This window comes from Brienomyrus brachyistius, chromosome 21 (genome assembly GCF_023856365.1).
Source record: "Brienomyrus brachyistius isolate T26 chromosome 21, BBRACH_0.4, whole genome shotgun sequence".
Classification (NCBI taxonomy): Eukaryota; Metazoa; Chordata; class Actinopteri; order Osteoglossiformes; family Mormyridae; genus Brienomyrus; species Brienomyrus brachyistius.
The window spans coordinates 15373069-15395607 of record NC_064553.1 but is presented as its reverse complement, the minus strand read 5'-3'; the positions used below and the strand labels follow the sequence as shown (position 1 = coordinate 15395607).

General features: G+C 51.5%; 1 protein-coding gene across 3 annotated transcripts; it reads right to left on the bottom strand.

Annotated features, from left to right (window-relative positions):
* Window positions 1–163: 163 nt before the first annotated feature.
* On the bottom strand, window positions 164–19881 carry LOC125716605 (rho guanine nucleotide exchange factor 18-like). Of its 3 annotated transcripts, none has more exons than XM_048989078.1 (33): window positions 19733–19881; window positions 19388–19625; window positions 16771–16898; window positions 16324–16676; window positions 15843–15999; window positions 15649–15745; window positions 15452–15503; window positions 15076–15120; window positions 14537–14608; window positions 14322–14430; window positions 14051–14210; window positions 8485–8552; window positions 8106–8169; window positions 7739–7871; window positions 7548–7624; window positions 7314–7457; window positions 6876–7126; window positions 6553–6678; window positions 6330–6447; window positions 5693–5947; window positions 5453–5529; window positions 5176–5354; window positions 5003–5076; window positions 4720–4902; window positions 4492–4623; window positions 4242–4372; window positions 3870–3905; window positions 3661–3723; window positions 3297–3344; window positions 2716–3186; window positions 2278–2560; window positions 2078–2194; window positions 164–1997 (listed from the first exon to the last, which is right to left on the bottom strand). In XM_048989078.1, exons 4-33 carry the CDS (start codon window positions 16425–16427, stop codon window positions 1882–1884), a joined length of 3942 nt encoding a protein of 1313 aa, XP_048845035.1. In that variant the 5' UTR covers window positions 16428–16676; window positions 16771–16898; window positions 19388–19625; window positions 19733–19881; the 3' UTR covers window positions 164–1881. The 3 variants fall into 3 exon arrangements, with proteins under 3 accessions (XP_048845035.1, XP_048845036.1, XP_048845037.1); XM_048989079.1 differs by having other exon boundaries at window positions 7314–7454; XM_048989080.1 differs by lacking the exon at window positions 3870–3905.
* Between the last annotated feature and the right edge of the window lie 2658 nt (window positions 19882–22539).

Genomic DNA, 22539 nt, shown 5'->3' with positions numbered 1-22539 from the left:
AGGTCTTACAGGGTAGAATGCCGCAGTAAATGGGTTGAGGAGAGGTTCCAGATGAAGGCTGATCCACAGGGCTTATTCCTGCACACACAGCAATGGCTGCAGGAGGCAGCCATGGGGGGGTCATCGCACCCCCAACGTAAAAAAAAAAAACACACAAAACAAACCACCTTCACATTTTATTGCTAAAAATAATTTCCGGTAAGGCAGCAGTTTTGGGATTTTTCACAAGTCTTACGGCATATAAAACATTAACTTTTGAACTGATTGTTCAGCGTGCTACAGACGTTAGATTAGACCCCCCCCCCAAGGAAGGTTACAGGTCACCAAACAACAGGAATCATAAGACAGCCGGTCATAGTTGAGACCCGCCACCGGGATTTAGACATTAAACACCGGCGTGGAAAAGAAAAAAAAGAAAGAAGGAAGATACTCAAGAGGTTTCTAAAACAGACCCCCCCATTGTGAAATACTGGACAAACAGAGATGAAAGGATGCAGATCCCAGAACCAAGCAGGGCAGAGGTGGACTGTATTTATCAGCAGGGCTGGAGGAGGGGTAACCCCCTCCCCCAACACACAAACCCACCAAAGAAGTAAAGTGCTCAGTTGCTTCAGCTTGGCAAGGGGGGGGCAGGGGGTATCAGGCACAGAAACCCAAAACACAGAGCTCCAGCCAAGCTCCCCCCCCCCATACATTACAAACAGCACAGTCAGAAAAGGTCTCTTTGGTCACCCAGGTGGCTACAGAAAATCCTAGAGGCACATGGGGTGTGCAAAAAAAAACAAAACAGCCCCTCACCCCGTCCAGAGCGAAAACCAGTGTGATCCACAATTACACACTCTACGTATCACAAGTGACACGTTTCAGAGCCTTCTAAGGAAATAATCAGGGATCAGAATTCTCTCCACCGCTGTGGAAGGGCGGGGGGGTAAGTACCACTATGCAAAACCGGAGGGGGTGGTCCGGAAGAGTGTCACGTACTCCAACTTGGGTTCTGGCCCAATATCATGGTACCATTACATACAGCACAATGGGTCAATGACAGGGACCCGAGTCCTGGTCCGTTTTGGAAGGAAACTCGTCACCAACTCGCTCATTCATTAAAAGTTTCACCTTATTCTGTTCACGTCTGTCGAAAGGCCTTCAGAAGCCGGAGACCCCCGCAGACCCACAAAGGGTGTCAGGCTATCAACCACAGGAAATTTACAAAATGACATTTTACAGATACATTAGCTCCCAATTAAAAAGCACTATATAGTTTGGTGTTATCTTACATTCTCATTCCCTATGATGCAACCGACTGCTGGGTGGGCAGGGAGCTTGGAATCAGGTCACAAGCAGATAATGACTACGGCCACCATCAGAGATCACATGGCAGTTTGCATGTAGACCAGCAGGGGGCAGTCAGACAGTGTCAGAGACGAGCAACACAGAAACACAACTCTGAATGCTCTCCAAACCGATAACATCTCTACATCATTTAAGACAAAGGAAACTGGCCTTATTTAAAACTATAACATACCACAGTATGATTGCCGAAAAAAAACATTAAAAGCATTAAAATTAAGAGGATAAATCAGCAAAAAGGACAGTCCGTCAAAGACTGTGTCTCACATTCACCAAGCTCTCCCTGCTGTCCATCCATCCTCATACCAAACACCCTCTACCTCGCATTCCACATGCCGGACTAACAGCCCTCGGCACAATGGGAAGGTAAGGGACTCCAGTCAAGTGGTTCTCTACATAAAATAAGTGGTAGATGTAAATACAGATGTTAAAAACAGTCCAGTTCAAAAAGCTGCCCAGCATGGCAGGGCGTCCAGCAGGTTCCTGAGTGCGCATTCCGAAGCGGTGGGCTCACGGGGGCATGTGACCGGAAGGTCAGAAGTAGATGACGTCCTCCTTGGCCGGGTCCTTGTTCAGCTTGTACGCCGGCGGCCGGGTGGGGGTCTCCGCAGGCCGTGTGTCGAGCAGCAGGTCTGGGGGGCACGCGGGGTCTACACACAGGATGAGCCGGGTCAGGTGGGCGGGCCAGGCATCGGGGGGCGGGGTCTGAGATGAGGGACAGCAGCCTCACCTGTGGCATGGGGCGGCGGCGGCGGCGGTGGCGGCTGGGGGCTCAGGGACCTCCGGCCTTGCCTGATTCCGTCCTCCCTCAATGAGGGCCAGGCAGCCCTCCGCGTCTCGATGGAGGCTGTCGGGGAGGGGGGGAGATTCATCAGGTGGGGATAGGCAGATTGTGGGGATGGGGGTGTGGGTGGTAGGGGGCACACTGACCAGCGCTGTCGCAGCGCTGTGCCACCTTGGCTCGGCCTTTGGTCTTGCAGATCGCCAGCTTGGTGGGGATCTGCTGCTGCACGCCGGACTGCTTGCCCTGCTGGTTGGTGGTGCTCAGCAGGTGGGGGGGCACCTCTGGCTTTACGGGGGGCAGGCCGGCGCTCTCTCGCCGCGGGGGCACCTTGGGGCGCTCGGGGTCATCTGCGAAGCCCATGGGCAGGCCGGGCCTGGCATGGGGTCTGGGGTACAGGATCAGCTCGCCGAATTCACCGTTGAACATTTCCTGGGGGGAGTGTGGGGGGTGTCATTAGTGCTGGGTCTTTACTGGGTGAGCCATGTGCTGGATGGTGCTTCTGTGGTAGGTGGGCCCTGTCTTGGGGGTGGGGGACAGGGATTTCCCAGGCGGGACACAGCCACCTGCAGTGTGTCCCAGCTTACCTGGCCCGCGTGGCTGATGGTCCTGTGCTTGCGGACTCTCCGCTGCTGCTGCTGCTGTTGCTGCTGTTGCTCCAGCCTCTGACGCTCGCGCTCCACGGCCCGGGTGGACTCGCGCAGCCGCTCCAGGTCCTGCTGGTACTGCTCCCGCTGCTCGTCCAGCTCGCGGCGCTCCCGGGCCATCTGGGCCTCCAAGGCGCGGCACGCCTCCTCTCGGCCGAGCAGCGCCGCCTCTGCGGCCTCGGCCTGCCGCCGCTGCCGGTCTCGCTCCCGCTCCCAGCGCGCCTGCTCCTCGCGGTGCCGGCTCTGTAGCCTCTGAAAGCTGGCCAGCTCCTCACGCTGCTTCTCCAGGTTGCGCTGCTTCTCCTGCTCCAGCAGCGTGCCGGGCCTCAACCTGCCCGGACGGCCCTGCTCCCGTTCCCAGAGGGAGGCGCGTTGTAGCTCCATGTGACTGTCCTGCTGAGCCACCACCGCCTGGCCAGAGGGGCGGAAGGAGGGGGTGACACTTTAGAGCCATCCTTCAGCCTCTCGGACACATGTGCAAGGACCCCCCCCCTCCCTTGGGGAAGAGCAAATGGGTTTACCTGCAGGCTGAGGAGCCTTTGCAAGAGGCACATGACCTTGTCAAGGAACTGGGGGCCCGACAGACAAGAAGCACAGATCCAAAGAAAATAACCAGAGAGAGAGGGGATGAGAACAACAGAGAAACACCATCAGGTAAATGTACCACACTGATACCATCACGTCCTTCTACACGAAACCATGTGAAGCTCATAATAATAATTATAGTAATTAATAATGTGTACCCGGACCGCTGCCCAACACATCGACACACACAAGACAAAGACACCTGCAGGGTGAACAAGTTCCCCCCCCCCTCCCCACTGACCGCAGATCAGATCAGAGCCGGTTCTGTCAGCTACATGGGCACCCCCGCCCCCCGCATACCTCAATGCCGGTGAAGCAGTCCGAGGGCTGAGGTTTCCTGTTCGGCATGAGAACAACTTCCGCCTGGCAGCAAGGACCAAGGTCTGGTTTAATTGGCCGTTTGCACAAACGGGGAATCTGCTACGGCTTTTGATAGCCGACATGCATACAGCAGGAACAGACACAGTCACGACAAGGCAAGGGTCACATGCAACTCAGGTAGTACATACAAATAAATGCAATTCACTGCCGGGTGGTACGTGAAGCTGGGTAACAAGGGAAGAGAAAGAGAAAGAAAGAAAAGAATAAAGAGAAAGGCGGAAAAAAAGAAAGTCAGAAAAAAACTGAAATAAAAGCAGAAAGAAAAAGAATTAATGAATAAATAAACGTACGAAGCAGAAGAGAAAACGAAAAAACCCCCAAGCAGGGAGGGAAAAAAACAACAACTCTGGGGTCTAACCCCCATCGGTCAACATCATTATGCCAAACAGAACAAAAACGGGTCTGCTTCGGTAAAAGCGAGGTGTCATCTGTGAGGGTCGCAAAGGTTAGAGGCCCCCTACTGAGCCAGGATTCCCACGGACGGCAGCCCTGATCCTCACCTCCAAAGCCGGGCAGGCCAGCAAGGCCACTGGCTCGCAGGGTGGGGGCTCTGGCCCGGCCGCGTACGCCTCCTTCAGCTGGGGGTCCGAGCTGGCTCGCTGGGACCTCTCCCGGGGCCTCACTCTGCTACCTGCAGACACGGGCAGACTGGGCGTGTGGATCACGGAAGAACCACTGCGGCGGAGAGTGAAACACTCCGGAAAAATCCGACGCTGCAGCCGCGTGCGTGCAGGAAGGCGGACTTCTTACCAGCACCGACGAGCAAGCGGTCGTAGCCCCCAAAGGTGCCTGCCCTCCTGGGCTTCCCCCCCGCAATCTGGCCCTCCGCACGGCTTTGGGGGGGGTCCGTCGTGCCCAAGAGCAGATTCATTAGGGTCTCCACTAGACGGGCCAAAACGAGAATGCTGAGGTGTACCACACCGTGACGTGACTACCTCCTGTTAGCATTTGGCATTCATGCTCATCCCTCCCCCCTACCATCACCGATGGCCCCTTTGAGGAGCTGCTCCCCCCGCTGGAGGTCAGTGGAATCGCCGCGCAGCAGCAGCCGTGAGCAGGATGGACTCTCCTCCAAGCCTGTGATCTCGGCAAGTTCGATAAAGATCTGCAGCTTCTCTCTCAGGCTCTGCACAATCTGACCGTCCTTCAGGCCAAGTTGCTCTGGAGAAGGGGAGGGGGGCAGAGATAAGGAAATGAGATACCCCCTGGGACAGTCTGCTGAGGAGCATCCACCCCACAGCCTCAGGGAGCTCAGCCTCACCACGGAAATCTTTAATCTTCATGGTGAGAAGGTCAAGCTGCTCACGTCCAAGAACTTCATCCAAAATCGGACAGCTGCAGGGAAAGAGAGGGAGTAAAATGAGGCTCTGGAGAGATTGCCCCCCAGCCCCCACCCACCCCACCTAGCAGTGACGCATCCCTGGGTCCCCATACTTTTCCACAGCCTGCCGGATGTGCTCCATCCAGGCATTACGCTCCTCCTTGGACGTCGTGTGAATCTCGTACATCTCGGGCTCGTTGGAGGAGGCGCAGATTAGGAACATGGCCTTCTCCTCGTGGGCCACCTCCCGCACGATCAGCTTCTGCAGGGAGATCACCGGCGGCTTGTTGTCCTGCGGTGGTGGTGGTGGGGAGGGGGGCACAGGAAAAGCACAGTTCAGCGACATAACCAGAAGTCTAACGAAGCCCGGAGGCGGACCGGGAAACTCACCACGGTGCAGAAGGAAAACTTGAAATCCTTTTCCTGTAAAAGGAGCAGCACGTCGGTCAGCAAGACGGCCAGAATGTCTGGAAAAACAGGAAGTGACTTTGTAAAGATTTGGGTGGATTCGCTGGGGACAGAGGCGAAACCCACCTAAGGTGAGGACCGTTGCGAGGGCCCGTCACACTAAATCTGGGACATAATTGGATTGGTGTAACAGCACTGATACACCAGGGGGCGCTCTGGTACCTTTGAGCCTGCCGGAGGCGGCCCTCCAGCTGACGGCGCCCTCGTGCAGCAGCACGCGCCCCGCCCGCGTCAGGTCCTCGCGCCGGAACACCCGGCCGTCCTTCAGCTTGCCGACACCGCGAGGCTCCATCCTGCTCGCCACGTCCCGCAAGCGGCTCGCCTTCTCCAGTTCGTTCACCTGGGCGTCCACGTGCACCAGGAGGTCACGGATCAGCACCAGGGCTTGGCTGACGTCCTCGTGCTCCTCTGTGCCAGCTGGGCAGTGCGGGAAACGAGGCGGGGCGCCAGTAAGTATGGAGCAGAAAATCTCACCACACGAAGGGCGTCATCGGAATTGTAACATACACAATTCTGAATTTAGTGATTAGTGCTCATTATTCACTCACCACAGCACACAGTGCACAACAACGAAATGTGTTCTCTGCATTTAACCCATATGTGACAATGTGACATAGCAGGGGGCAGCTAATTCAGCACCCAGGGAGCAGTGCTTGGGGGGGGTACCTTGCTCAGGGTACCTCAGTGGTGCCTTGCTGGTTGGCGATTCGAACCTGTAATTTTTTAGTTACAAGTGCACTTCCCTAAACATTAAGCCACCACTGCCCACATGTTAATCTAGATAATGTAGCTGCAGTACCTTCTGTGCTCTGTAGGAGGCGCTCTAGCAGGACAGGGTACTTGGTGATGCGCTGTGTCACCAGCAGGATACATTCTGGGACTGTCAGGCGTCGTATGATGGACAGAGTACTGATTTTCTGGGGGCGAGGCAATATAAGGCATTACACTTTTTTAATATGGCAAATTTAACTTCAAAAATTCAAGTCCAGAAAGGACTCCTGGCTTTAAAAGCGGTTTCCTACCCGGATTTGGTACTGGAACCGCTTATTATTCTGCAGCAGCTCTTTGTAGAAGCTGACGGCCTCTTTATGGCGGCCGCAAAAGTCACCATAACACTGCTTCATCCTGTCCCCGACGTCGCCAGAGAACTGGGAGCAAGACAATCCCAGTCAGCCCCCCCAGACAGATCTCCCCGCCACACCTAATGAGGTGCTAATTATGCGATCCCTATTAGTCAAATAGGGATCACGGGAAGGTCAAAAAACAAGGGACAACCCCTACTGAGAATCTGACAGGCACCACTTTGGGTCACCACCAGAGGGCGCCACAGGACCAGCACGCCTACCTGCAAGACCAGGATGTCCCCGAGCCGCCGTATAACATAGTTGCGCTCGCCGCCGGGCTCCAGGGAGTCTTGGTGGCGCTGGCGGAGGGAGGACAGGAAGCTGACGTGGATCTTTAGCAGGTCCTCTAGCCGGGGGAAGAGGCGATCCAGGAGATCGCTGTCCATCTGCAGCACATCGCGTAGCTCGCGCACGTAGACACCGGCCATGAGCTTCAGCGTGCGTACGTGGTGCATCTCCGTCTGCATCAGCTCTGTCCCGAAACAGCGCACAACCGTCAGCAAGACACACAGACTTATTTAGGACATAGAGTATTTACGAAACGTGATGTTTCTTACAGTATTCATGATGCGCTCATTGGCTTCGGAAACGTTTCTGTTCCTACTGGCTCACAGAAGTACATTATGGTCCCTGTTTACAGCAAGTCTGATTGGGCTCACCGTAGATTATATCCTGCCTTTTGGCGACCTCCTTGGGGTGTGTCTGTAGGTAAGGGGCGTCGACCAATAGGCTCCACGACTCCAACTCCAGGTCCTGGGCGTCTGAGTCCAGGTCGGCACGTAGGTCCACATAATGTGCGTCTACTGGGGAGACCATAAACACCGATCCCCACGCAGGTCATGACCCACTGCGTTGGACCCGGAGACGAGAGCTCCGATCGCACGACTGCTTACCTTCTGTGATGGACTCCCCGTCATCTCCCAGGGGTTTCGGTCTGGAATCTGTGTCCTCCATCTCCTTGGGAATGGATCTACAGGAGAAGAATCATCTCAGACTGATCATACATCATGTGTTCAGGAGACATGAGGGTCATCTGCTGCTGTCATGTGACAGGAAGGAGAGAATGGGGGAGGGGGGAACAGACCCGCTCCGCTGGCTCTTGGATAAGGCAGGTTGGGCGCTAGGTGTTCGGGGGGTGATGGTCATGCCTGGACCACGAGGCAAGGCAGATAGGCCATAGATCTCGGGCAGTGAGGTGCGTGGGAGGTCCCTCTTGGCTGTGGAAGGGGGGGGGGTGTCAGAGAGGCTTCCAGAATAAAAACTAGCCCTGAACTGGAGAACTGTCTCTCTGTGCCAACTTGTACCCATTCTGTGCACTAACCCACCCTAACCCATATTACCCAGCATACCTCCCCCACTCGTGAAATACACAAGTTCGCCCGTCCGCTGCAGCCCTAAAATTCTCAAAAATGCAGAACGCCATACCATGCACCCACTGAACCCTCGCTCACCTCGGCTGCGGACCTGCGCCGCGTTCTGGAATGTTCCAGAGCTCGTATCAGAGGAACCGGCGACCTGTGGGGATAGAAGCTGATCTTAATCAAACGAGGACTCTCTCTCCCGTACCTCCATGAAACGACTCTCCAACTGCTGCAGTGTCCTACTGCATCAGACAAAACTGCGAGACGGTATAAGAGGAAACTCGTACTCCTCCTCTTTGGAAAGAAAACTGGTTTCGCAAATCTTAGGACTCAAGTCTGACCAGTTCGCATCGGCGTGGGACACATTCCAGCAGCAGAGGACTATACCACGTGCATCTTCCTCACAGCCAGCAGACGCAGGGATCGCAAACAACACCGACAAGATGCCTTCCGCAGCTTGGGCTCCTACCTTGCTCCTGTTGGGGACGCACTCGGGGAGAAGATTCCGGCAGCTCCTGTGCACATTCACCGCGCAGTCTGTCGGGAGAAAATGTACACTAATCAATTACCTCTACAGATGAGCACATAGAGCAGTCTAATGGCCATCCAGACAAGTTCAGGTCCATCACTGTTTGCAAGGAACAGGTCATACGTGACAGAATACACGCACGAGGCATCCTGGATGCAGTGGCACTGACCAATGAGGCCGTCTGACTAGGGAGTGAGGGGGTGTTACAGGACAACACAGCCACGGGCTGAGAAAACAGCACTAAAAGGGCCCCCGTTCAAAGCTGTGGAAAGGAACCCCTAGGTGCCCTCCCTAAGCCAATCAAATCAGTCGTTGCTTAGCACTGAAATAGCTTGAGACACTTGAGAAGTTCAGTTCAATTGGCCAGGCAGGAAACGGGGTGGGACTTGGTTCTTATGTAAGGGAGGCTTTGCTGACACCAGAGTTTGGCCCAGGCTGCGTCTGACCACTGTTTTTAAAGGTGTTTCTATGGCACCATCACTCTGCCTAAGGTGACCAGACCGCGCTTAGATTTGGGAAACTCGATACTAAATGCTCGTGGGAGCTTTACGTACACAAACATGCTTGAGGGCAGAAGAACAAATTATTGGTTATTTCTCTAAAAAATTCTGCTTGTAGGGTCCAAGCAACTAGAAGAGGCGGGCCCAAAACATCCAATTGGTTGGTCCTGTCTCCTCTAGTTGTTTGGACTCACGTCCTCTACAAGCAGATTGGTTCAGAGAGAGAACCAATCATTTTTCCTTCTGCCCGCAGAACATTTCCGTACAGTAAAACTCCCACGAGCGTACTAAATGAACTCTCCAGCGTATGTGACCCCCACTATAAAGACTGACAAAGGGTGCAAGTTTTATCCATGTAATTTAATATGCAAACCATAAATACTGACAAAGGGTGACCAGCAGGGGGCAGAGCAGTTTCAGGAAAATCAGGTGCTTCTGCTTAATAACAGGGGAACGTGTAAAGTGTATGAAATGGTCAGAGAAAATATCAAGGAAAACTCACTTACACACAAGAGAAGATCTACCACACCCCAGAAGCAACCATAAAACTAGGCAGGTGACGAGCAGGGGCTCCCGTGGGGGCATGGCCTGTCCTTCTCCCAGCTGAGACACACCCGTCTGTCAGGACAGGCCCCGCCCCTCAGGTAACCAGAGCATGCAGGAGCCGGAAATACAGGTTAGTCCCCGATGGAGGGGTTGGTAAAGACTGGAGGGGGTACTGGCAGGAAGATGCCTGCTGCAGTCAATGTGCAGATTTTCACAAGAGTAGAAACAGGTAAAAAAAAAAAATCTAATCAGACAGTTAATGCACTTTGCCTCTTGGTACCCCAGCAGAAAGGCACCCCTCCCACACAGAACACAGATCCCAGTTTGGGTTTCATAGTCCTGGTAAAGCCCACACGGACTGGCTTGTTTGTGAAGCCAACTGCAGCATTTGTCCCCCGACTTCTCCACAACACCAGCCAGTGGATATCGATTTTCTAAGGTGTGGGGGTAGGGTTGTGTTACAAAGGGGCTGAGGTACTCCATTCAAAACTGCAGGCACTCTTAAGAGAGCTGACAGACCAGTCCCACCGCATTAAAGGGCACCTCTGAGCCATCACAACCCACTGGGAGAGCACTCCACACTGGCTGCATGTCTCCTTCAAATTGCCTCTAAACTGCAGCTTTTCACCTCACACAATAAATAAAATCAATACAACTAAATATAAAGCAGATCACTGTGTCTCTGCATGAGAGTTGCCGCACAGAATTTTACTGTATGGTTTTACAATGACAATTACGGTGGTTTATGGCTTAGAGGAACTGCACTGCTCAAAAAGTATTGAGAGTTCGGGGCCGCCTTGTCGACCCCGTGTGCCCCTCATGTTAGGCTCCGCAGACACCGACGGTGATGTAGTTTTGCAGGCCACCGGAGCCCGACCCGGACCCGAACCCACAAACTGCTGGTAACCAGCGCGGAGCTTTAGCTCCGATTAAGCGGAAAAGCACCTGTCACACTCTATACGGCATCGGACCCCGCCGCAATCCGTAGATGGAATGGTCTACTGAAGATTTTGCCTAAGTGCTGTCCATACTTAGACCCGAACACAATGAAGAGAAACGTCCCCAGAAACACCACAGATATTATACGTACTATAAAAACTATAACATGGCCTCAACACTGACTGAAGTAGGAAGCTAGTAACTGATCATCTAAGGGCTCTTGTTTTAAAACACATATGGCTGAAAACCAAAACACAAACAATCGCATTTAGAAAAATTAATGAAAAAAGTTTCTGTGTTGTTGATAAGGACACCTGTACACCACATTACTAATAACACTTCTAACGTTTAACACACCCATCTCCCGGTTCATACACTGAACTTTCCGTTTTAATACCCGAGGCAGAGGCGTTTTGTTACATTTTAACAACAAACTTCCGAAAACAATCGCGATCCCGATCGACTAGCACATACAAACCAAGACTGTCTTTTCGGCTGCAGCCGCTGAGATTTGTGGTGGGGTGTGAGACTCGAGGCCCGGGCGAAGCCTGGGCGCCGCGCCGGTGGGAACCGAGCCGATCCGCGCCGTACAGAGCTGCGCCGCCATCCCCTACGGACAACGCGTCCCCGTTGACCAGATATTGTTCATCGGATCCCAATGTCCCAAAGACGAAACACAGGCCGCTTTACCTTATTTAGGAAATTCACGTCTTGGACACCTGATCCTCCGACGAGAGAAGACGGCCCGATCCCTGCTTAGCGTTCGGACTCGCCTGCACCCCCACGCACCTCCACCATCTCCTCCTCCTCCCACCTCCGCTCGTTCGCAAAGCATTGTGGGAAGTCACAGTCCTCCTTCCATTGCGCCGGGACCGCGTCTCCCTGTTAAAGGGATACCGGCTCTGCTGAAGCCCGAATCAGCCGCGCTGCTCCCTCCATGTATCGCTAAAATGCGAGGTGTCACAGCTGAAACATAACACAGACTTAAAAGGGACAATGACTCAAGAGTAGGTGACAAGCGGCAAGGCCGAGGAGCCATCTCCGGCGTTTTTATCTAAATATACAAGCGGGCTGTTATGTAGGCGTATCTTGGTTTCTGTTCATATTTATTTGAAGTATCCTTAAATAAAGGAATATATAATTATATTAGGTCTACGAAAGTAACTATAAATGGACTGAAACCAATTTATATCCTGGAGCTTAGGCTGTATTAATACACCGAATGTAATGAACAGTGCTTCCGTCCGCGTGCTATATAAAAACAAACCGCGATGAAGATGAGGCCTAGAACATGCAATACACCCTATCCGTCAATAGGGGGCAAGACACAGTCATTTATCCGTATTATATTAGTTTATCTCCCGTTTACCAATAGACACCACACGACTGTCCCCGATAATACCAAAAAAGGGAATAAAATGTTATGGTAATTTACCGGTCTGTCAATAACAATGGCATTCAAGAGGTAGTTCCTTTTAGTTAATCCTGAAGTGAACAAAAAAACATAAAAAACAATATGAAATCAGCTATATTATACGCATTCATCTGACCTGGGTAGCTGTGCCGGTCTAAACTCATGTGGCGCTCTAGGCAAGCCGACCGCTGGCGCCCCCGGCGCCATCATCCGTGACAAAATAAAATCGGTTTGTTACTTCGGCGCCCACTCAGAAATGGCGCCCTAGGCTGCAGCCTAGATCCCCTTGTGGTTTGACTGGTACTGCTAGGTAGTTAATATATTTACTGCAGAGAAATTCGTCGCCCATCAGTGTAATGTATATTAAGACACTATCGAGCTGTATCAATAATAATACCCCCTTAACTACCGCACCAAGTATTAAACACCGATTAACCGGTTTTCGCAAACAGAAACATCCTCTAGAACAGACACGCTGATATGTAAAGCATGATTATTTAATTTTTCTACGAGCTATCGTTGAGGATGATGTTAATCATTGAGTAGACTCAAAGTCTCTTCTCCGCTAACGGGGCGCCTCCTATCGGGTGTCGGGACATTTCTGAAACTGAGTATTCGAAACCAACGACTCGGGCGGGGCACAATCTTATCTGTAAAAGACTGACTAATTGTCATATGGTTGCTAAGTCAAGTTTACCTATAGGGCTTGACTTTTTTTGTTTTTGAAGGAAGATTGGTCGTTTGTAAATTTCGTATGTTGTTATATTTAGCCTCGAGCTGAGGAGACTAAGGGGCGACATGATCCAGGTATATAAGATTCTAACAGATCTGGATGCTGTTCAGCCAAATGGCTATTTCAATATTAGTTTAAATACTAGCACTCGTGGCCATAAATAGAAATTAGCGGGAGAACATTTTAAAATGAATTCGAGAAAGCACTTCTTTACACAGCGTGTAGTTAGAGTATGGAATAGTCTTCCTACTAGTGTAGCGCAAACTAAAACTCTGGGTTCCTTAAAATCAGAGCTAGATAAGACTTTAACAACTCTGAGCTATTAAGTTCTCCCCAAATGAGCTTGATGGGCCGAATGGCCTCCTTTCGTTTGTAAATTTATGTTCTTATGTTATCGAGGCTAAATTAATCGGGGCTTTTACCCCCATCTCGCAATATGTGCGTTTTCCAAATATTATTAGAATGAATCATTTTCTATTTCTGATACAGCCACAGCAAACTGCAGCTCGTGCACAGGTGCTAAGACACTCCTCACTTTGGGTGTTTAGTGTTAAATCACCTCGGGCAGCCGCTGTGACATACATCAACCGGGCTTGTTTAACAAGCGGCGCACCGTACAGGCGCTAATCCACCCCGCGGTGGCCCCTGAGCTCATGTTTGCGTGTCCCTGGGATTCGTCTCTGAGTCGGCACACTTCACGTACACACACAGAACCCATTTATGGAGAGGGAGATCCATTTAGGACCGTTTGAGATTCAGTCAGGTTCTGCAGCTAATGTAGGAGGAGTCAGTTCTGTGGGAGGAGCAATAAGGTGGGCCTGTTTTGTGGGAGGGGCTAAGATATAGGAGGGGAGTCCTAACTACTACATCAGTTCTACTTCCTATGTTCTTGAACCTCAAGCAGGACTCACTGGCTTCTGACAGTGGTCATGATGTAAATGGACCTGACACTAAAAAAAGTGCCTGTTTTGAAATTCTTAGAACAGAAACTATAGACTGAAATATTCATGCCAGGTATCTGTGAAGATTACACTTTGAACTGGAGCATCGCTTTCATGGTCTGTCACAGACTTTCAGGGTGTGGGAGCAAGCACATCCTCAACGTCTGTTTTGTCATTTCCTCCCCTCGGTTTGATCAGGGCTCTGCAGGAAGTCACACTGAACAGATACTGCAGCAGCACTATCGAAATGTTTCATATGAACCATTTCGCTGATGGGTGACTGGTCTGCAAGGCATTCTGGGAAACCACAAGTCATGCACCTGGCATTCTGTCATGTTTTGGTTAAAAGGCAGTGGTTACGTAAGTGTGGGAGAGTGTGAAATGGGCGGGGCTGCTGGCTGCAGGTGGGAGGGGCCTCGGGGACAGCACTCACTCTGACACTGAAGACCCTGTTTCCTTTGCAAGCTTCTGCAGCACACAGAGCAGGTGGCCAGGCTGGAGAAGGTGCCAGGAGCAAGGTGGTGCCCGCTGCATTCCTTGGCCTCCTTTTCCTTCTCCTTGTCCTTCTGCTGTTCTTTCTCACGGTTCTTCGCCTGCGAGGGACAGAACAGCTTCACACGGCTGTGGTGATGGCCTCAACCACAATGTTTAACACCCAGCAGGACTTTTATGATATATCTGTCACTGCCCCCACCCATGCTCACCTTGTCTTTGTTAAATGAACCTGTCACCCTGTTTTTCAGTGAGCTGAGTGTCCGTTTGACCTTAGTCCCCCTCTCCACCTTCTCCACTTGCTCCTCCTCCTCTCTATCCCTGGGGGGGGGGGTCAAAAATGACAGGGGAGGTTTTCACCTGAACTGCTTCAACCTGAGTGCCTCCTGGTTTCGACAGCAAAGGTAAGCGAGGAGGAAGAACTTACTCTTTGGAGAGGAACTCGTACCAGGTAACGCTGCCAGTGGCCTCTTTGCCATCCTTGGTCTGGTGCTTGGCTCTGTGGGAAAGACGATTTCAGCATAAACATCAGAGGGCATAACATCTCGGAGAGAGAGAGAAGGAGGGGAGATCCTCTTTGAGATGATCTGTACCTTACAGACACACAGACCTCCTCTCTGAGATGCTCTGTACTGCACACACACACACAGAGACCTCCTCTCTGAGATGCTCTGTACCGCACACACACACACAGACCTCCTCTCTGAGATGCTCTGTACCGCACACACACACACACACAGAGACCTCCTCTCTGAGATGCTCTGTACCGCACACACACACAGAGACCTCCTCTCTGAGATGCTCTGTACCGCACACACACACACAGACCTCATCTTTGAGACACTCTGCACCTTACAGACACACAGACCTCCTCTCTGAGATGCTCTGTACCTCAGACACACACACAGACCTTCTCTCTGAGACAGGTGTTGTCTCTGCCTTCTGCAGAAACACCTGCTCACCTACCCATGGTACTGCTTCAGCTCCTGCAGCACGGTCTGGACCATCAGCCTGAAAGAAAGCAGAACATGACGAGGATGAGCTTAGGTGGAATCTGATTCCCGGAAATCTGCACATTCTCCGAGCCGGGGGGAGAAGGCATGTCATCCAGCACCAGGCGGTAAATGGGAAAGCCAGTCCACCAGCATCCTCTCATACATGATCACTGTAATAACATTACAGCCATTATTACTGTCCTTTTCTATTACGCAATGAATTATATCACATGTAATGTGCTACATTCATTTATAGTATTATAGATATACAGGGTTTCAAAATAGTGAAAAACTCTGCCCTAGGGAGTGGGCGGAGCTTACACGTTTTGACCCATCTGTTTGCTTACATATGGCTTTGTCCCGCCTCACTCTGCAATGTCACCGCCATGTCCTGCCCTCCTGTCAATCAAAAGCATCATGTACTTTCAGCAACCAATCATGTTCTAGTCACAAGTTTACAACATAGTTTTGACCGATCTGAGCATCTCCTATCTGACCCTGGCTGTCAGCCAGCAGCCGAGCCCTCCCTCTCACTCGTGCACACCTGTCACCCCGGCATCCTGCTTGGACCCGGACAGCAGTCGCACAGTCCTGCGCCTCTCCGATGCCAGGACGTCGGAGGCTGAGGACAGTTTCCCTCCCTAAGGATGGACAAAGACCAGGAGACCCATGAAAATGGGATGTGAACCGAGACAAAATGAGCTGTAAATGATGTTGCAGCAGACTCAGCCCTTTTACCGGCTCTGGTCTCTTTGTGGGGTCATGCCCGGACTGCGGAGAGCATTCTGGGAAGACGAAGGACTGAGCTGTGCCGGTGTGAGGCTGTGAAGGTTGGGGGCCGGCTGGAGCCTCCTCCCCCCTCTCAGGGCCTATGTCAGAGGTGTCAAGGCTCAGCCTGTGGGACATCCACCCACACAAAGTAAGTGCACCAGTAAATATATCAGTAAACACATATTGATGCACATCTAAACCTCACTTTCTCTGTTCACTTGCAAAGTGCTGCAGTTTTTCCATGTGCCCCTGTGGTTGTGCAATATGTGACACGGGGGGGGGGAGGCGGCTTGTTTCTCTTAAGTATTCAGATCGCAACCTGAAACTGCAGCTTGGAAAGGGGAAGCAAGGGCAGGTGAGACCTAACAGCTGGTAGCTAGGAAAGTAAGGGCTGCTCACAAGCAGGACATTAGCACCCCCTGCAGGTCAACCGCCGCATGGCACTCACCTCCTGCCGGTCCCTATCGGTGTCAAGGGCGCCCCCCAGCTGTGCCTCCTGGATGTCGACATGGACCTCACCAGACAGGGCAGTGCTTCATCGTCAGAGTCCATGCTCTCTGCCTCCTTCCCACCGATGCGGAGTGTGATGGTCACCGGGGGCAGTCCGGTGTCTGCGGACAAGCAGGGGGCGGGGCCCTGGAGACAGGCACCGTAGGGCACGACGCTGACAGACAGAGTGGTCTTGTGCAGTGAGTGCGGCGTGTCGCCGCCCTGCAGGTCTTGGTAGTACTCAGTCCCCTGTAGGGCTAAGATGTCGTCGGCGCTGTCAGCAAGGCCTTCGCAGTCGTACTCCGAGGAGTCCTGGGAGTCAGGGGCATACAGATGGCATAAATGCACACCTCTGCCTACCCCCCCCCCACCCCCACAGCCCATTTATTAACCCCCCCCCCCTCACCTTGTCCTCAGGAGTGGTGCTGTAGAAGACATCCTTAGTGATGTGGGGGGGTGACAGGTACGAGGGAGAGGAGCAGCCCACCTCTGATTCGCTGGCCCGGTGCCGGACGCACGGCTTCGAGTCGGACGCTGCCAAGGCGAGACCAATGAAGACCTCAGAGCCGGAAGCAGCGAAATGCCGGCAAGATCCCACAAACCCCTTGGCTACGACCCTGAAGCTGCTGCTGACAAGATTACAGTGATCCCTTAGCTAAGATCTTGGATCTCACAGTGATCACTCTTTCCCAAATAGAGCGATGCACCTGACCACTGAGAAAAGTGAGGTGCACACTGCGGTCAGACTGGGGCGGCAGTGTCAGTGCGCTTCACGCCCTCCCACCACCAAGGCTGCCCGACAGCAGATCCTCTTTTCAGCTATGAGGTAACAACTACTTCCTCATTCTGCTGATGTGTGTCTGAAACAGCACAGAGCCTTGTTCCTCATAGGGGAGGGGGTGCGACCAGCCACTCCGGGTGCGATTTGCTCCCTGCTCTGTTTACAAGCCCCATTCGTCATATTTGCAGGTACCCGGTCCCCCCCCCCCCCCAGCTTTAGGCTGTCCTTCCACCCAGGTCATTTCCTGTCTTTATTCAATTTTCCTCAACCCAATACTCTTCAGCCTCAGTGGGGGCGGGGGGGCACCTTAGGAAGGGTGCCCAGTGAGGCAATTAAGTTATTATCATGCTTGCCCCCCCCCCAGCTGGGCACGTGTTCTCTGTCAAGTGTGGGCAGCCCCGTTTTCACGCGAGGCAGTGAAGTACGTCAGTATTGCTCAGAGAAGCCCCAGCGAGACAGAGACCAGACTGCTGCCAATGAAAATAAATGGATTGGGGGGGGGGGGGGGGCTCCCACTGTGCACACGAAGGAGCCTCATCCCGTCTGTGTGCAGCACACAGGCATCCCGGCAGCCCGGGCCTGCATCGCTCCAGGAGACACCCTTTTACGGCCCTCAGCCGGACATGGGACCTGTCTGCCTCACTGGATTGGACGGCATTCCCACACAGGGATGCTAGCACTTGCCATGAAAACGTCTCGTGATCAGTAAACGATCTGCAAAAACGCTGAAACAGCCACCGCGTTAAAAAACAGTGCAAATAACCCAAGAGGGGAGACTTTCCCTTCCTCTGTGTGACAGCCTGGATGTATGTGTATGCGGAGCCTCGGTCACAGCTGCCAATCATCCAGAGTGTCTGTGGACAGAGGATAGTCTCCAACACTCCCACAATAGAAGAGAAAGTCGCCTAGGATTCTACCCTGATCACAGTTGATGGGAACAGGCGGATGGAGCAGGCATTTTGGAGCATGTGGTCCTGCATTAAAGGTTTCAGGTCACTTCATGAAGCTTTCCATAAATATTTGTCCCTCTGCCATGAGCCCGAAGCCCTGGGCAGTGCCAGAAATGCCCACACATGTCCGCCATGATACGCTTTAAAATCCCCAATCAAGACAAATGAGAAACCCAGAAAATACCGGACTCCTGTGCAGCCTTCGGTCTTGTTTACATTTTTCACAAGATCTTATTTATTCGACGAGACTTATTTTAAGTCCCAGCAGTTGCAGACTGTTTGAAATAAAGGTCCAGCTGCTTAATATATCACTCATCCCTTAAAAGAGCAACCAGACGCCAAGGAGGTACTCCATAACATAGGAGAAAGAGGTATGAGGATCGCAGCGGCAAGATTCCTAAAACGCGGAGGCTCGAGAGCCATGCTAGTTCCTCAGACGGAGGATGGAAGTGAAGTTGACCTTCAGTCTGCACAAAGTGCCATCGAAAGTGCGGACAGCGGGACCCCTAGAGGCGCAGCTACGCGGGATCGTGGAGGAACTCCTCAGCGTTGGATGGAAGCTGCCGGAGACGGTGACCATCTACCTCTTTTGAAGGACCATCGCTTCATCCAGAGCTTGGAAAACAGAGGCCAAGAGTTATTCAAGGGCGAGTCAGCCATGGAGAAGCGGGATCCGTGCCGGGGAGCGCAGTGAGAGGTGACAGAGCCCAGCCTGGCATTTACAGGAGGGGGACAGGAGAAGGCGGACCCAGGGATGGGACTGGGAGGTGGGAAGTAGGAGATGTAGTTGATTGGATGAAGAGTGCTGGGAGGGGGAGGCAGAGGAGTATAGTGGGCAGCAGAGTGAGTGGAAACCTGATTTAGCTAAATGATGCGTTTCTTCATGCTGGGAATGAATATGAAATGTGAAAATAGTCAGATAGCATTAGTACAATGCTCTTCTCTCCAGAGGGAAATTGGCACCAAGAAGCAAAGATCTGACACCGACGCTGGAAAATGGCCCCGTATATATATATATAAAAAGTAACAGTAAAGCGTAACAGCTTGCGGTTACAAACTAGTCATACCAGAATAAAGATGCTTCCGATCTGCTGGGCGCCCTCCGCCCTTTTTGCAGAAGCAGTCGGGCACAAAGCGTTCTAATAAATGGCATCCGATCTGTCACGAGTGCACAGCGCTCAGATGTCTTCATCGTACAGTCTCACAAAGGCTTTCACGGTCTCACGGGTGGCAGGGTGCATTTAATAAAGCACGAAGCAGTACCGCAGATAAGCAAAATCGTGCAAACGTACCTGGTGTTAATGATCGGTGGTCTTTGACAGGGGCGCAGCGGAGGGAACTCGCCTTAGGCAGGCGTGCAGAAAAGGGTAGCGGTGCTACAGCGTGTTTGCGAAGAGCTCCGCAGAGCCGCGGTTGCAGCCAGCGCGTGGCCCTTAGTGCCTTTCCTCCGTGCTGCTCTGCGCTGCTCTTCAAGCCGCTCCAGCATCATCGCATCACTTGCGTTCCAGCTGAGCACCTGCTCATTCCATCCTGGATACGACGCAACGAACGGGAGAAAAAAAAAATCTATAATTCACACAGAATTTCCGCTCGATTTACACCCAAAGGCCGTTTTCTGGTATATAACTGCAGCTCACCCGTCAGCTCAGGACTCATTTGCACAGCTCTGGGCGGGGTCACCGCATTTCTTAACTTTCTGTGCGTAAAGGGAAGCCGAACTTCATACACCGCTACACAAAGCGCGTTAGAGAGAGCTTCCCCACACTGCCCTCCCTCCAGTATTCGCCTGTTAGAACGCAGTGGGTTAAAAACAATGCTTGAAGTGGGTCGGTACTCATCGGTACGCAATGAGTACCTCTTTGTTTTTCTCTTCTGAGTACCGGCATCTCTCAGTATCTGCTGGAACTGAATAACGAAGGGAGTACCACCACTTAGTACCGAATTACAAGGGGAGTACCAGTACTTGGTACTGACTAACAAGGGGACTACCAGTACTTGCTACTGACTAACAAGGGGACTACCCGTACTTGGTACTGACTAACAGTGGGACTACCAGTACTTGCTACTGACTAACAAGGGGACTACCCGTACTTGGTACTGACTAACAGTGGGACTACCAGTACTTGGTACTGACTAACAAGGGGACTACCCGTACTTGGTACTGACTAACAGTGGGACTACCAGTACTTGGTACTGACTAACAAGGGGACTACCAGTACTTGCTACTGACCAATAATGGGACTACCAGTACTTGGTACTGACTGACAAGGGGAGTACCAGAACCTGATTTTTTCCAGTTCAAGCACTGATTTTAAAGGTTGTAAAGCTGGTTGGGAATGAGCAGTCCCGTGATAAATAAAAGACCATGCGAAACAGTACCGTACAGAGACCCTTCGATGGGCAGATGCTGAACCGATTGGGGGGGGGGGGGTCACCTTTGATAAATATGGCCGACCGGGTTGGATGTCCCCTTACATTTTGCGTGACAAATTGGTCACCGAAATGGGCACTCGGGATCTCAAAACTGGGGCATTTTCAATCGTTCGGGCAAAAAGCACAGGTACGTAGAAACCCCCAGCCATGAGCGTAAATTATCAAAACCAGCAAATATAATGCCCTGTGCCCCTTAAATGAATGGAGACCGCAAGCCGCCCTCCTCCCCCCGAAGCTCAATCCAAAGCCCTCAGCCACGCCCCTCCGTGCACGTGCCCGCGCTATAGATCCAGATATAACATTTATGTGATAGAGAGAGCGCCCCCCTTCATCTATACTTCGATTGAGCACCTATGAGTAAGTGGTGCTGATATTTGTTTAAGGATGTCGCCGGTATCGTTTTAAAAGGAAATGGAGAAATAGCCCAGCTGGTGTGAAATTAAAGTAAATTAAGTTCATGTATAATATACCTGAATATTATTCGCTTTAATGGTATATTCTCGTGTAGGATTTTAAGGTTTACCAAAAATAAATCAGTCCAGAAATGACCCTACATTAAATGTTTAATGACGAGAGTGCTTATTCTTTTAATTCTTTGTCTTGGCTCGTGTAGGGCATATACTTGTAAAATGAAATATTTTCATTAAAACATACTAACACGGAGTTACTAGCTCCTCGTGGGGAGCGCAGTTTACCAACAATACAACATATGATATTGTAGCGCTATCCATCTGGCAGCGCGGTATGCTGGACTGGTGCGAAATGTAAATAGTGTACATAACTATACGTGTAATTAACCTGTACTTTGTTGTACAGTAATGACATTTGTAGTGTTTAATGTTAATTGTTGCAAACAGTGGTGTGCGTGGGCCTACTGTGTGTTGTATGAGTAGTCGGGTCGGCCAGCACGGTGGGTAGTACGGATATGAGTGAGTGTTGTTTATGCAGTAAGCTCGTTTATGTGGTTTCCTGCACCTTGATGGCGTATCATTCTTTTGGAGTCATCGTCCTATTTGGTACCAGCGCCACAGTATTTCACAGATGTTTTTCAAAACTGATCGAAATTCTGTACGATTGTTAGGCTAATGGAGGCCGGCACGAGTAAAGAAGTCCCTAATTGGATGGATGGATAGAAACATCCGCCAGAAACATCTTCTCAAAGACACACACGGGATCACCACCCATACTGGCTCAGGTGACTGGAATGCTTGCAGCCATGGATGCTAGAGGGCGGTAAAATTCCTGGCCACGAAAAACACAGAGTGTTGAGTTTACACGAATCGGATATGAGGACCTGGGGGGCAATAAACGGCAATAAACTGGCGATTCATCTTTACGTCACCAGTTCTATTTAATGCTGTGGTGTTTTGCGCACAGTAATCATCTGCAGATTAAACTGAAACTCGCGGCTGGCTCTGGCTAAAACTAATAGTTGTAGCTGCAAGCAAACTCCAGAGCAGCAGAAAAAACGAAACCAAAAACAGCAAAACCCACAAAATTCAGAGCCTCTTGCGAAATGCCCGAAGATTTAAACTTTTCAGTCGAAGTCAGACCCTTTAGGGTGAGTTTAGTAATGAAATGTTAAGTGTGTAAGACTCCTCTGTGTACCTATTCTAATATAATCCACTAGTTTCAGAGAACTGCACAGCACAGGAAACAGACAGACAGACAATCAAACATCAACAAAAAAACTTCTGTTAAAGAAGACCGATGACTGTGCCCCATGACACAGCTAGTTTGTCAGATTCAGGCACAGCGTCTCTCACAAATTCTACACCACTCTGATAAAAAAATTAACAAAATGCAAAGGAACACACATTTTAAAAAGAACACTATTCAAACGTGTATGTCATGCATCTGGCGCATTGATAGACATCCTGCTGCATAGACTTTAACGTAGGGCACCTGTCGCCCCCCAGTGGAAAAAAATGAAGCATTACACTGTCGGCCCGGACCAGGCGGACAGACGAGGACCGCAGGCGGGGTTGGGGGAACAGCATCACCAGAAAGA

Coding starts and splice junctions, on each gene's coding strand:
- LOC125716605 (XM_048989078.1), bottom strand. CDS start 16,427: ATGGACTCTGACGATGAAGCACTGCCCTGTCTGGTGAGGTCCATGTCG. Junction 14,211..14,321: donor GTTCATTTAACAAAGACAAG/GTGAGCATGGGT, acceptor TGTCCCTCGCAG/GCGAAGAACCGTGAGAAAGA. Junction 7,625..7,738: donor TCCAAGAGCCAGCGGAGCGG/GTCTGTTCCCCC, acceptor CTTCTCCTGTAG/ATCCATTCCCAAGGAGATGG.